At 36.5% G+C, this 16250-nt stretch overlaps 1 protein-coding gene across 3 annotated transcripts in view; it reads right to left on the bottom strand.

Moving 5' to 3' along the window:
- Positions 1-16250, bottom strand: part of MFSD14B (major facilitator superfamily domain containing 14B) — an 81258-nt gene that overhangs the window by 46567 nt on the left and 18441 nt on the right. For all 3 annotated transcript variants that reach the window (XM_007122292.4, XM_024117173.3, XM_055087278.1), the window contains exon 2: positions 1889-1984. In XM_007122292.4, coding sequence (XP_007122354.2) covers positions 1889-1984 — 96 coding nt within the window. The remainder of the gene's footprint in view (positions 1-1888; positions 1985-16250) is intronic.

Here is a 16250-nt window from a genome sequence, read left to right as displayed (position 1 = left end):
GAGGAGTGAACCAGTCCCCCTCATGTCAAAAAAGAAACAGAGTCAAACTGTGGTGTAAAATCTGGGAGAGATAGGAAAGTAAAGGACATTTAGCTTAATTTAGCAACACCAACAGCTTAGAGAAAGAGAATAAGCACATCTACTAACTCAACAACACTTCTTCTATGACACTGTAGAGTGACGCTAGTTAACTCTGTACTCCTCACATAAATGTTCTTTTTAACCAAATCTTTGCAAGAAGCAAAACTGCTCAGAAACTGCAAAGAGGCAGTAAAGCAGCATTTAAGCTGGCTTCTAAGACTGCACTGCAGGGTCTAACAGGGACACAGTAACCCTAAGAAAATTATCTGCTTTGGGCAGTAAGAAGGAAGAAGGTGCATTAATTAGTCCATTTACTTACTAATTAAATTTAAAAGGGATCTGATAATCTGCTCTAGGGTCAAAAAGGCCCAAGGATTTCAACCGTCTGGAAGGAGGTTTTAGAATTTCTCACATGGTATCAAAAACACTGAAGCATTCTTCATTTCAACTTGAATTCTTAACAAATGAAGAATGATTACAGGATTACCTCTACATTGAGCAATTATAGGCAACGGATTGCATCAGAAAAATACTATTTTGAAACTCTTTGTAAGCTAAAGAAACTGTGGGGAAAAAAATCAGAGAACTAGGGCCAAAAATTAAAAATTATTTAAAAATTGTTATTATAACAGTTTATTAAAATGAGCAGCCTGGTGTGTCTATATTTACACTAAAAATATGTCTTGGAGAAGCAATAACTTGACAACACATTATGTGTGTGCCTGCAACACATACATCTGTTCAAAGAAAATACACGTTGAGCATCAACTGTGTTCCAGGCAGCCCTAGGCACTAGAGACTGTGATTCACACAGCATGCAGGATTTCATGAAACTTAAAATGGAGACCACTTATCCCCCATTAACTAATAACCAGTTACCTCCTGCAGTAAAGAATTATGAAGAAAAAGGAAATGCAATGAAAAAGAATAAAATAGAGGATTAAAACAGGCAGTTTTTAAACCTGTTCCATCCAAAATGTAATTTTAAATGTGCCACAAGAATTAAAAACTTTAAAAAGGGTATAGCAAAGTCATATGTAAGGCTAATAGTCATCCTCTAAAGTTCTCTATTTTCTAAACCTAATTTGGGAACAAAGTTTATCTGAACCCAAAGGGATTCTCTGGTAAGGCAAAATGGTGATTGGGAAGGGTTAACCAATGATTTTTAAAAAACAATTTAAGACAACTGAACTGTAAGGCCAATTAAAAAATATCTGTATTAAAACTAAGGGTTAAGTAGTTACTAGGCACCTAAAATCTGCACCCCAATCTTTTCTTCAGCATCTCCCTTCCCTCTAACCACACTATATATCAAACATCCAAGTTCTTACTAAGAAATTCAATGGTTTCTACAAAGAAATGGCTATAGGTCAGCTATCAAAAACGGAAATTGGGACATTCTTACATTCATCACTGTCATTGTTACACAGTACTTACCAATCTCCTATTACTATGTTCTTAAGTCAAAGGTCATTACACCCATACAAAGTAAGTTACAAACTTCAACAAAGCTTTGCAATAATTTCTTAAAGACTTCTTAAAGATTTTCCTAAATATACAGACTGTAGTTCATTCACAGCACTCCCAAGATTCTGGGAGTGGCCCTGCTACCCAGGAATATTTAATAAGTAGGTATTTTGTTGCAGGTGTTTCACAGTCTACACAGTGGAAACAACCCAATGGTAAACAGTCTTAAATTATTGTCAAGAGCTACTCTCAAACACATACCTAGACATATAGCTCTGGGGACATATGCTTAACAATGTCTCTGCTCTCATAAACAAGGACCTAGTTCAGCAATACTTACAGTTAACATTGGAGTTGTCAATAGGCCCCATGCAAAGAATTCAAGGAAGATGACAATAGCAGCATGGTGTACACTTGGTCGGCCAAAGCCTTGTAGCTAAAAAAGGAAGGAAATTATTATGAAAAATAGTAAACAGCTATAAGAAACTCATTATCCTAAAATGGTATCTAACACACACACACACACACACAAACTGTATAAAATAAACTTAGGACCTACCTATATTATTTAAGATAAAACTTAATTCTGTGGTATCCCTGATTTCTTCATCTTCCCTCATCATGTAAGGTGCCATTGATGAGACTTTCTACTTGTCCCATCAATGCAAATCACTGGAACTTTGGAAGGAAATCAACTGCATCTTCAAGAGACTGGAGTTTCAGGACCTGAATATTCTGTCTGAACACACTAATTATGTGTTCCTTAGCAATTTGGCCTCTCTAAGCCTGAAGTTTCCCTTGCTACATGAGAGAGGCAGGCAGGGGGTCATATGCTCAAAAGCTTCAGGGGCAGCATAGATGACTTAAAATGACAGGAGGTGGGGGAAGAAGCATAAGGACTAGGTCAAATCTGAAAACACACTTTGATACCTCAAGGTGTCAAAATCCAGCTTTCTGTTTCTGTTTTGTTTGAAACCTGTGCCTATTCTGCTAGTTTTCTACAGTTTACGACTTCTGGAGATAACACCTAAAAGTCCACTCAATTTTATGTTCTTTGACTCTGTGCCAATAGTTATTACAAAATCAAGTGCTGCACTAGCATTTTGTAATAACTGGAAGTGATACTTACAAAAGACTTTGCAAAATCCCCATTATCCCTAAGCTTATATTTTTAAGACTTCAAAAGGTAAAAACACATCTGCATGGTTTAATTCGAATCTAATCATGAGGAAATTATCAAATTCAGATTGTGAGACAGTCTACAAGACAACTGGCCTGGTCTCCTTAAAAATGTCAATGTCATAAAAGACCAAAGTAAAGGTAGGACACTTGTACAAATTAAAGGAAACAAGAGTCATAAAAAATAAATGGGGCATCCTGAACTAGATCCTGGATAAAAAGGAGACAAGAGGAAAAATTTTGAATGTGTACTATATATTAGATAATCATTTGGCATTGAGACAGGAAGGGGGCAGGGCACAACCTTTAAAAGAATGACATGGCCTGAGGACAGGATAAACTGGTTAGAACCAACTAGGTTCAAGATGGTGGACAAGTCGACTTCCACTAGACCTTGAGCTTCAGTATATGCTCACTGTAACACATTGGCACACTAAATGACACACCCACAGGTGCCATAACAGTTCCAAGGCTGACCATAAAAGGTCAACAAGTGGGCAATGGCCCAATTCCTGGAAATCCCCACCCCTTCCCCAAAATAGCTGGAATACTCCTCCCACTCATTAGGCTATGAAATTACCCACCCCTATAAAAACTGACAACCCCTACCCTGGTGCCTCTCTCACCTTCTGAGATGGCCCACACTCTGTCTATGGAGTGTGTTTCTCCCTGAATAAACTTTCTTTCACTTTACTATGGCTTGCTCTTGAATTCTTTCCTGTGCAAAGCCAAGAACCCATACTTGGTGGCTGTCCCAGGGACTCGTCTGAGATGGGAGGTGACCATCCTCTCACTCCCCACTATCTTTCCTGCAACAGCATTAATGTTACTGCAACTTGTTGTCAAATGATTTGGCAAAAAAAAAAAAAAAAAAAAAAAAAAAGGTACATATATACTTTCTAAAGCAAATGTCACAAAATTTAATTTTGTTAAATTGTTGAATTTAGATGAAGGGAATGACTATTCATTTTACTATTCTTTTAATTTTTTGTAGTTTTGAACATTTTCAAAACAGGCCAAGAACAATTGTTATTAAAAATCCAAACTTGTAAATTTCTAGATTTTTGCAATGTCTAATAATAAGTAGTTTTAAATGCCATTTACATAAGACATTTGCAAAACAGAAAGCATCTTAACAAAATTTAAAAGAAAAAGAACCAACTAAGCATCAACAATTTTTAAAAAAAGATCTTTAATATAAACCAACCGTCAAACCATGTTTTGAAACAGGAGGGAAGCGGGTAGAGCACAACCTTTACAGGAATGACATAGCCTTGGATACAGCATAAACTGGTTAGAACCAACTAGGTCCAAGATGGTGAAAGATTCGACTTCCACTAGACGTTGAACCTCAGTATACACTCATTGTAATATATTAGCATGCTAAATGACATACCCACAGGCGCCATGACAGTTCTGAGGCCAATCACAAAAGGCCAAAAAGTGGGTCATGGCCCAATTCCTGGAAATCCCCGTCACTTTCCCGAAACAGTTGGAATAATCCTCCCACTCATTAGCCTATGAAATTACCCAGCCCGTAAAACTAACCACCCCATATTTCAGGGGCTCTTGCCTTCTTAGATGGCCCACACTGTCTGTGGAGTGTTCCTCCCTAGGCCACTGTGACTTTCGGAGACAACTGCATTCTGTCTATGGAATGTGTATCTCTCTAAATAAATCCACTTCTTACCTATCACTTTGTCTCTCACTGAATTCTTTCTGTAACAAGACATAAAGAACATGAGCATCATTAAATCCTGAGACCAGGTGTGTGATCTCAATTAAAAGACAGTGGGTTCAAGTATGGGTTCGAATCCCAGCCTGTGGGTTCAAATCCCATCTGAGTTGTGAGGTTTCAGTTTCATCGGTCCTTTATCAATAGAATAGTGAATGGAAATGGTAGCAACTCATCAGCCTCTGCCTGTGAGGAGACCTTCTGCATCAGTTGTTCCAGCCACTGGAGTCAGAAACTCTGCTGTTGTAATTGTGCCAATTACAGAGTAGCTTTCCATCCTAGCTCCTTCACCCTCTGCAGGGCAGCCAGAGCAACCATTTAAATGTAAATCAGATGTTACTCCTCTGCTCCACCCTCCCTGGCTCCTACTGCACTTGGCCACACATCTAACACATCCAACTGGTCCTACACGTCCCTATTCCCTTGTTATGCTCTATTGTTTTCTAGAAGATGTCTAACAAACTTCATTCTGTTTATTGTCTACCTCCCCTGGAATGGGAATGTAAATGCCATGAAGGAAAAGGACTTTTTGTCTGTTTTGTTCAGAGATATATCCCAAATAGCCCTTCTCTCTACATAACAAGCACTCAACAAAATACACATGATATAGAAGAAGGAGCTCTTCTGAGACTAATGTCTTTTCTCTGGTCTTTTAAACAGCAAACCCCAGAATGTAGAAAAAAATGACCCATATTCCTCAAAAAAACGGTATGCGGGAGTGGGAAGGAACCATATACTACATTAGTATATAAATTAAAACAAATTTAAGAAATATTAACCAAAAGCAATATGTGCACTTTGGGTTTTGACTCAAACTAACTGGAAAAAAATTGAGTCAACTGTGAAATAAAATTCATATTTTATGTCAAGACAAGAAAAATTTAAACATAAAAAATTTTCTCTGCCATTTGGCCCCGCCTCTCTCCCCACTGTGGATTGTGTATCTGCATTATGCATCAACCAAACCTTCCCCATCAGCAGAAATTTCCCCTCAATCATGAAGAACAACATTCTCCTACGACAACTCCTTAAAGATAACATTCTTTTCTTGATAAGGTGTCACATGGCGCTCAGATCTGTGTTATGTGAACTGTCAATAATATGTCATTTGATGGACAACGCTCTGTCTCAAAAAAGCTTAATATAACTGTGTCTTGACTTCTGATGGGCCAAACAGTTCTCAGAGTTTTCTGAGATGCTCTTCCCAGTTATAATCCTCAAATTTGGCTCAAAATTTTCCATTTCTTTCTTAGATCGACTGATTAATTTTTCATCAACACAGTCATGGAAATTTGAAAATGGAGTAAGTATTAAATGATACTCAAGACTTATACTCATTGTAATAATGGTACTGAAGTAAGGTTTTTTAAAATATCCTCACACCTTAGAGTCACATGAAAAAAGAAGATATCTGTAATCTGTTTTAAAATCTACAGCATGAAAACAAAAGCAGAAGTAGTGGCAAAAATAAATTTTAAAAAAGTAAATGGGTTATATGCATTTACTAATAATTTCCAAATTATATGGGTGGAAATTCTGATAGTTACCCACCCCACACTGCAAAGAAACTGCTCTCAAATTGCGAGTGAATATGTCAACAAATAGCCTAACTATTCCTTTTAAATCATTCATTTTGTTTATCAAGCATCATGCACACAAGAATTAAAAACAAAACAAAACAAAAAAAACCTCTGAAAACCACTCACAGTAGAAAGCATAGGAGGACCACCCTATTTCTCATTTGCAATTTCTGTGATTTATTGCTTCTTTCCCAGGCAAGCTCTATTTATGGAGACCACTGGAAAAGAGATCCATGTGGCTGCAATGCTGATTAAATATAAAAACAAGTACACACTTTAGTCTGTGTGCACATATCATTATATAATTATGCTATTTTTAACACCTTGCAAAAAATAGACAACCCACCTTTTGTTCAAACATTAAAAGCTTACATCTGTCAGTAGGAAATTGTTTAAATTAACAAACATCTCTTCTAAAATGCAAACACTTTCTTTCACCTCTATATAAACTACTTTAATTGAATTATCATTCATCCCTAGCAAATACCAATGTATTTGCTACCAGCCAGGCCCTGGTATGGTGGGAACTTTGTGTGGGCAACTGGACATGAAATGGTGACAAAAATAAATCTGCTTTCCTTCCAATTCTTCCTAAGCTCTTGGTGGCTAGTATGCTGATGAAAAAAGTGACACAGGCTTCTCCTTTAAATTATGAGCTAATTAGAAAGTATTTATCAAAGCTTAACTGATTATTTCCAGTTGAACATTATCTAGTGCAGCCTCTCTGGATCAGTTCAATGTCTCCCCTCTCCATTTTGCCTCTTTATAAATCACTATGGAACATCTTGAGACGTTTAGAAGCAGAGGATGAAAAGTGTGTGATGATGTTTTTACACACTCACATTACCATCTCTCCCACAGATGACGATCCTGCCTTGACTCCTCTTCACTGCCCCCTCCAAATCTTTCTTGACACTATACTCAGAGTGATCATTCTAAACTACAAATCTTATGCTATTACTCCTGTAGAAGACTGCAAAAAATGAGCTACTGATTCCTCCCATTCCTGTACACAAAACCTTTTTACAACATGACTGTGCTGTCAGTTCCATCAAAAAGTAGAGTGTATTTCTCCACTTCCCTAGATCTAGGGTGGCTTAACAACTTGATCTAACCAACAGATATCAGGTAAAGTAACAACACGGACTTCTTACATAGGCCTCAAGAGGCCTTCTAGACTGCATGAAGAAATACCATCTAGGCACAGGAGAATGAGAGCATATGAGGCCCTCCAGACCAACCAGTGAATAGCCATTGCCAACTGCCTGATACAGGGGCAAGGCCAGTTGAGATCATCCAACTCCAATCAAGCCTGCAGATGACTAAAGAAGTATGAGTAACTCCAAAAAAATCCAGTGAAGAACCCCACACTGAGCCTAGCCCAAACTGCTAACCCAAAGAATACTTGTTTTAAGCCACTAAATTTTGGGGTAGTTCCTTATGTAGCAAATAGTAACTGATACAACTCCCTACCCCCTTGCCCTCATGATTAATTTTAAACTCTTAAGACTATTTTTGAGTCTCTTTTGTAGTTCTCCAATATCATCCTTAGTCCAAACATAACTCAATGAAAAATGTGTGAGATTACCCTTCATCACAAACATCATTTTTTACTATTTTACTTAAAAGAGTAGATCGTGTAGTCACTATATGTATTATAGACATTTGTGACTAAAAAGAGCAACCACAAATGTCTGAGAAATCATTTTTTGAACGCTAGACTACAAAAAAAACCAACAACAACACTTCACAGTATCAGTGCTGTTCGGAAGCAGGGGAACGTGGGTGACAAATGACTTAAAATATAAGCATGTGAAACATGCTACAACATGAATGAAACTTGAGGACACTATGCTACGTGAAATAAACCAGTCACAAAAAAAACAAATACTTTTTGATTCCACTAATATGAGGTATCTAGAGTAGTAGAACGCATAGAAACAAAAGGTATGGGACTTCCCTGGTGGCGCAGTGGTTAAGAAATTGCCTATCAATGCAGGGGACACGGGTTCAAGCCCTTGTCCGGGAAGATCCCACATGCCACGGAGCAGCTAAGCCCGTGCGCCACCACTACTGAACCTGAGCTCTAGAGCCGGTGCGCCACAACTACTGAAGCCCACGTGCCTAGAGCCCGTGCTCCGCAATAAGAGAAGCCCCTGCAATGAGAAGCCTGCGCACTGCAAGGAAGAGTAGTCCCTGCTTGCTGCAACTAGAGAAAGCCCGCATGCAGCAGTGAAGACCCAACACAGCCAAAAATAAATAAAAATTTTTAAAAACCCAAAAAACAAAAACAAAAGGTAGAATGGTGGATGCCAAAGCCACAGGCCAGGGTAGGAGGAAAGAGGAAATTGTTGTTTAACGGGTATAAGTTTGTTTTGCAAGATGAAAACGTTCTGTTGATTAACAATGCAAATACACTTACTACTACTGAACTGTACACTTAAAATTTACCATCTTATCCAGTTTTATATTATGTGTATTTTACCACAATTAAAGAAAAATGTATATATACATACATTTACATATATATGTGGAATATTTGAAATCATGTAAGGGACCCCAAAAGGGCATTCTTAAATAGAAGGAAAGGAAGCCTGTGTGATTAAAGATGATGAGGCATCCATATGGATTAAGATCTATTTCTTTCAAACATAAACTTCAACTAGAAAGAGCCAAGAGCAGCTGTAGGTCTAAACTTGTCTTTGAGCTTCCTCTCATATGTAGGGTGCTCCAGGATGCTAAATGCAGGGAGTTTTTAACTTAGTCATGATTTTCCTAGCATGTTGAAAGTTAGCTTATAGGTAAATAAAAGGCATGGTCCATAGCAATCTGTTTAAAAGACTGTATACTACCCGTCATAGGAAACAGTAAGCACTGATTTTATTTTTTTAATATGAGGAATTAACATTGTATTGCTTAAGAAGGAAAACAACTTCTAGTCTCAGCTCTCTTAATTAAGCCTACTGTGATTCTCTCCTACGGAGACATGACTAGAGGTTTAACATCACTCCGGCTATAGTATAGAAACTTGTAACTAGTCATCAAAACAAGACACGGTGCAAAACAAGTACTCCCTGGATTTCATTCAAAGTAGGACAGAGCAACAAACCAATGAATCACTGCACATATACTCCTAAAAGTTAGCTGATGAGCTTAAATACAAAGAACCAAAATATCAAATACATGAAAGGCAGTATTAAGGGAAGTACATACTTGGACTTAGCACTTCTCTTCCACCTAATGTTTTATATAACAGTAGAGACTAAAGAGTTTATTATCATTCTGCATTCCTTTTTATGGAATATATACACTTTAAAACATTACAACTGTTACATGAACAAATGAAAGTCATAAAACCTTAAAGTAAGGGAATATACATGTTCTACTCTCCATAGGCAATCACAATGCTAGAAATCTGTCATATATTTTTATGCATGTACATTCACAGGTAAAATCCTTTTGCATAAATGGTAACAGAATATACATATTACCTTTTTTTTAACCTTATTCTATCTCTTTCCATGTCACTGTATACGAATAGCTACATGGTATTCCACTGTATGAATATAGCATTATTTTAACCATTCCATATTGATCGATATCAATGGAGTTTCCACTTTTTCAATGTTGTTGCATCAATAATTTTCATTTTAAAACTTGGAGATAATTTTAAACCTACAGAAACTTGTAAAACCAGTAAAGTCCTTGTATACCCCTTACCAGCCTCCCCAAATGTTAACATCTTAAATAACTATGGTACAATTATTCAAACCTGGAAACTAACATTACTACACTACTTTAGCTAATCTACAAATCTTATTTGAATTCACTATTTTCCCCACTAATTTTTTCTTTTTCCTAGTTTAGGACCTAATCCAGGATTTCACACTGCATTTAGGTCTCATGTTTCCTTAGGCTTTTCCAATCTGAGATGATTCCTAAGATTTTTATTTTTTATTTTTCATGATCTTGACACTTTTGAGGAGTTCTGGTGTATATTTCACTAGTTATTTTGTAGAATGTCCTTCAGTTTGAATTTGTCTAATGTCCTCTCATGATTAGGTTGGAGATATTCATTAAAATTTTTTTATTGAGATATAATTCATATCCCCTAAAATTCACCATTTTGAAATATACAATTCAGTGGTTTTTCATATATTCACAAAGTTCTAAAACCATCACCTAAAAAGAAATCTCATATCCATTAGCAGTCACTCCCCATTTTCTCCTCACCCCATCCCCTGGTAACTGCTAATCTACCTTCTGTCTCTGTGGATTTGCCTATTCTAGAATCATATATAAATAGAATTCACAAACGGAATCATAAAAGGTGTGGCTTATTGTGTCTTGCTGCTTCCATTCAGCACAATATTTTCAAAGTTCATCCGTGTTCATTTTTCAGTTCTATGGCCAAATAATATTCCATTGTGTAGATATATTGCATTTTGTTTATTCATTCATCAGTTTAATAGACACTTGAGTTTTTTCTACCTTTGGCTATTATGAAGAGTGCTGCTATAAACACTGATGTACAAGTTTTTGTAGAAACATAGATTTCCAATTCCCTTGGCTATAACCAAGGAATGGAATTGTTGGGACAATTAATATCCTTTCATATATACAAATGTACAGCATTCTAGGATAAATTCCTAAAAGCAGAATTGCAGTGCCAAAGGTTATACACACTTTAAATTATAATAACCAATTATAATCAAAAAGCTGTACAAACTGTGGGTTAAAAAAATACACTTCAACTTACGTCAGCTAATCAACTAATATCTCTAACATATAAAATTCTTCTAAAAAAAATCAAGAAAAAGACTAACAATGCAATAGTAAGATGGGCAAAAGGTAAGCACAAACAGTTCATAGAATAAGGTATCAAACAGCCCTTCAACAACTTCATTCATAATGAGAAAAATGCAAAATTGAGCTTTACTCAGATAATTTCTCACTATCAGAACAGCAAAACTTCCAAAGTTTCACAATATTCTCTTACACTGCTAATGGGATGAAAAATGGTACAATGCGGCAACATCTAGCAAAATTACTTACATATTTATGCTCCAAAGCAACAATCCCACTTTAGGAATTTGTCCCAAAGACAAAAACGGCAAAAATATGAGGTGTCATACACACAAGGCTTTGGAAACACTTTGATAGTGCTTCCCCCTTCACAAGGGACTCGGTTCATTCAGTAAAGTACTGACAGACTATAGTAAATCCACACACTAGAGTATTATACAGTAATAAAAAGGAAATGTCTACATATTGCTTTGGAGCAATGATCAGAATATGTTAAGTAAAAAAAAGCAAGGCACACAATACTGTGCAATGTACAGTACTTTTTAATCTAAGAGATGATCAAATAATATGAATACCTATGCACACACATATATTTGCTTATATTAAAAAACAAAACACAGGTGGAAAGAAAAATAAGCAACCAAAGAAAAGCAGTTACATACAGAAGGAAGGAGGGAGAGAAATGGAGGCCACAGAGATGGTAGCAAGATTTCATACCTTGTTTTATATATTTGACTTTGGAACCATGTAAATGCTTTACCTAATTCTAAAACAAAATTAAATCCAAATGAAATAAATCAACCTGTGTATCAAGGTGTTTAGTTGCTTTAAAATACAGAATTTGAATGCACATCCTTAGAGGCTATATTCTAAGGGTCAAAAAAATCTTGAACTGTTTTAAAGTAATCATGTTGGTACTAATAACATTGTTTTTATTTCCTGAAACTTTCAAATGTAACTAGTAGAAAAGAGTAAATAAGGTACTATGCTATTGTCTCTAGGAACCAAGATTTTCATTGTAAGAGAAAAAGATACAAATATAAAATCAAAGAAGTAAATACTTGAAATCCTAAATCTGGTTTAAAAATATCAATGTAGATTATGATACACATTACCTTAAAGGAAAATAGTTAGGATTTCCTAATTCTGTTCACTGAAAAGACCTAGAAAAAAATGAGCAACCCAACAGGAGCAAACATCTCCTAGAGCCCAGATTGTGGTCTTGAAATATCAATTTCCACTAAAAGAAAATCGAACTTTTTAGACAATGAGCTGATTCCAGGTTTGGGGCAAAAAATGTACATGATCCTGGAACATATCTTTCCAAAAGCAAAGATGCTATCACAGACTACAGTCATATCAAAAGGATTCAGGAGCCAACCTGAAGGAAACCGCACTGGGCAAAGACTGAGTAAAAAGAGTAATATCTGCCACAGATTGAAACATATATATATTCAAATTTGTAAGTCCATCAATCTTTGGTGGATGCTAGAAAACTAAGCCATTATTCTGAAAACTGGTAAATGTGGAGTAAAAAAAAAAAAAAAAGAGAGAGAGAGAGAGAAGCACTTATTCTGCTTTTCCATATCTCAGGGTAACCAAATACTGATTAGCTAAAGTTCTCCTTTTTAAGAATTTCAATAATGAATGAAGAAGGAATGATTAACATATAATCCTCACTCTTTGTAATAAGATCACTTAAATAGTAAATCTAGGCAATAACCATTAATGGCCGTTAAAGTCATTAGATAAAAGTGAACAAGGTACTTCATGAAGGAATAATCAGACTAACACCTGAAACCTGATCATTCATAACATCACTAAGAGAGTCAAAGATTATTTCTTGCATGATGTGCTACAACAAGAAATAACACCACTTATAAATTATTCTTGCCAAAATAAAATGAAACAAACAAAAGCTTGGATTCAACTCAGCTGATACTTAAGGACCAGTTTACACAAAATTTAGATGAAATAAGATTGTGTTTCAACTGGTGGAGTAGGGTGATCAATATATGAGTGTATTCATAACTGGATATAAGAAAAAAAAAAAACCAAAAAACTGTTTAAAGTTACCAAAAATTTTAAAAAAGAACCTGTCTCATTAACAGTGTTTGAAAATACCTGTTTCCCCATATTCTAAGACTCCAAATAATTTTAAAATTTTTGTTAGATTTTTTAAATGATTTTATTTTGCATTTCTCTGATTACAAGTGAAGTTGAGCTTTTTTCCTATGATTATTAGGAATTTATATTTATTTTTCTATGAATTGTTCATTCTTGGCACATTTTTTTCGTAAAGAGTATAATCTTTCATATTTATTTATAGGACCTGTTTACAATCAATATCAAAGATATTTATATTGTGCAACACTAAATCATTCTCTCTCATCTACTGGCACCCATACCCTTTAAAAATAAAAGATACACCCTCTTTTATCTTTAGTAGAAGATGGTATTTAAGGTGAGAGTTTCAGCCATTTTGACCAGCCAGAAGAACCTAGAAGAGTAGAGGGCAATTTCTTCCTACCAAACACCTGGGATGAGAATGGGATGCAACTTTAGTGGCTGGACACTACTTGCCCCAAAGCTGTTGCAGTAAGAGATGCTGGGACACTGGACAGAAGCCAGAAAAAGGTGAGAATTCCTACCACATCATTCAGTCTCCTGGATCTCTGCCTGCAGGGTCTGTTGGAAACAAGAGTACTGTGTGGTTGACAGGTCCTGGTACTCCGGCCAGGTGTCAGGCCTGAGCCTCCAAGGTGGGAGGCCGAGACCAGGACACTGGACCACCAGCGACCTCCTGGCCTCACGTAATATCAATTGGTGAGAGCTCTCCTAGAGATCTCTGTCTCAATACTAAGACCCAGCTCCACCCAATGGCCAGCAAGCCCCAGTGCTTGATGCCCCATGCCAAACAACTAGCAAGACAGGAACACAACCCCACCCATCAGCAGAGAGGCTGCCTAAAATCTTAAGAAGTTCACAGACACCCCAAAACAGACCACCAGACACAGCCCTGCCCACCAGAAAGACAATATCCAGTCCCACCCACCAGAACACAGGCACCAGTCCCCTCCACAAGCCATGGAACCAACCTCACCCACTGGGGGCAGACACACAAAAAAACGGGAACTACGAACCTGCAGCCTGCAAAAAGGAGACCCCGACCCCAAACACAGTAAGTTCAACAAAATGAGAAGACAGAGAAATATGCAGCAGGTGAAGAAACAAGGTAAAAAAGCCACCAGACCAAACAAATGAAGAGAAAATAGGCAGTCTACCTGAGTAAGAATTCAGAGTAATGACAGTAAATACGATCCAAAATCTTGGAAATACAATGGAGAAAATACAACAAACGTTTAGCAAGGTCCTAGAAGAACTGAAGAGCAAACAACCAATGATGAACACAATAAATGAAATTAAAAATTCTCTAGAAGGAATCAATAGCAGAATAACTTAGGCAGAAAAATGGATAAGTGACCTGGAAGATACAATAGTGGAAATAACAGGCACAGAGCAGAATAAAGAAGGAAAAGAATTGAGGACAGCCTCAGAGACCTGTGGGGACACCAACATTCGAATTATAGGGGTACCAGAAGAAAAAGAAAAGAAAAATAAACGGTTTGAGAATATATTTGAAGAGATAATACTTGAAAATTTCTCTAACATGGGAAAGGAAATAGTCAAGTCCAGGAAGCACAGAGAATCCCATACAGGAAAAATCCAAGGGGAAACACACTAAGACACATATTAATCAAACTATCAAAAATTAAATACAAAGAAAAAATATTAAAAGCAGCAAGGGAAAAGCAACAAATTACATACAAGAGAATCTCCATAAGCTTAATAGATGATCTTTCAGCAGGAACTCTGCAAGCCAGAAGGGAGTGCCAGGACATATTTAAAGTGATGAAAGGGAAAAACCTACAACCAAGATTACTTTACCCAGCAAGGGTCTCATTCAGATTTGACAGAGAAATTAAAACCTTTACAGACAAGCAAAAGCTAAGAGAATTCAGCACCACCAAACCAGCTTTACAACAAATGTTAAAGGAACTTCTCTAAGCAGGAAACACGAAGGAAAAGAACTACAAAAACAGACCCAAAACAATTAAGAAAATGGTAATAGGAACACACATATCGATAATTACCTTAAAAGTAAATGGATTAAATGCTTCAACCAAAAGACAAGACTAGCTGAATGGATACAAAAACAAGACCCGTATATATGCTGTCTACAAGAGATCCACTTCAGACCTAGGGACACATAAAGACTAAAAGTAAGGGGATGGAAAAAGATATTCCATGCAAATAGAAATCAAAGAAGGCTGGAGTAGCAATTCTCATATCAGACAAAACAGACTTTAAAATAAAGATTATTTCAAGAGACAAAGAAGGACACTACATAATAATCAAGGGGTTAATCCAATAGGGAGATATAACGATTGTAAATATTTATGCACCCAACATAGGAGCACCACGATACATACGGCAAATGCTGAGACCCATTAAAGGGGAATATGACAGCAACACAATAATAGTAGGGTAAAGAAAAAATATTAAAAGCAGCAAGGGAAAAGCAACAAATTACATACAAGAGAATCTCCATAAGCTTAATAGATGATCTTTCAGCAGGAACTCTGCAAGCCAGAAGGGAGTGCCAGGACATATTTAAAGTGATGAAAGGGAAAAACCTACAACCAAGATTACTTTACCCAGCAAGGGTCTCATTCAGATTTGACAGAGAAATTAAAACCTTTACAGACAAGCAAAAGCTAAGAGAATTCAGCACCACCAAACCAGCTTTACAACAAATGTTAAAGGAACTTCTCTAAGCAGGAAACACGAAGGAAAAGAACTACAAAAACAGACCCAAAACAATTAAGAAAATGGTAATAGGAACACACATATCGATAATTACCTTAAAAGTAAATGGATTAAATGCTTCAACCAAAAGACAAGACTAGCTGAATGGATACAAAAACAAGACCCGTATATATGCTGTCTACAAGAGATCCACTTCAGACCTAGGGACACATAAAGACTAAAAGTAAGGGGATGGAAAAAGATATTCCATGCAAATAGAAATCAAAGAAGGCTGGAGTAGCAATTCTCATATCAGACAAAACAGACTTTAAAATAAAGATTATTTCAAGAGACAAAGAAGGACACTACATAATAATCAAGGGGTTAATCCAATAGGGAGATATAACGATTGTAAATATTTATGCACCCAACATAGGAGCACCACGATACATACGGCAAATGCTGAGACCCATTAAAGGGGAATATGACAGCAACACAATAATAGTAGGGTACCTTAACACCCCACTTTCACCAATGGACAGATCATCCAAAATGAAAATAAATAAGGAAACACAAACTTTAAATGACACGTT

This window comes from Physeter macrocephalus, chromosome 9 (genome assembly GCF_002837175.3).
Source record: "Physeter macrocephalus isolate SW-GA chromosome 9, ASM283717v5, whole genome shotgun sequence".
NCBI lineage: Eukaryota > Metazoa > Chordata > Mammalia > Artiodactyla > Physeteridae > Physeter > Physeter macrocephalus.
This window is presented reverse-complemented; position numbering and strand designations above follow the sequence as displayed.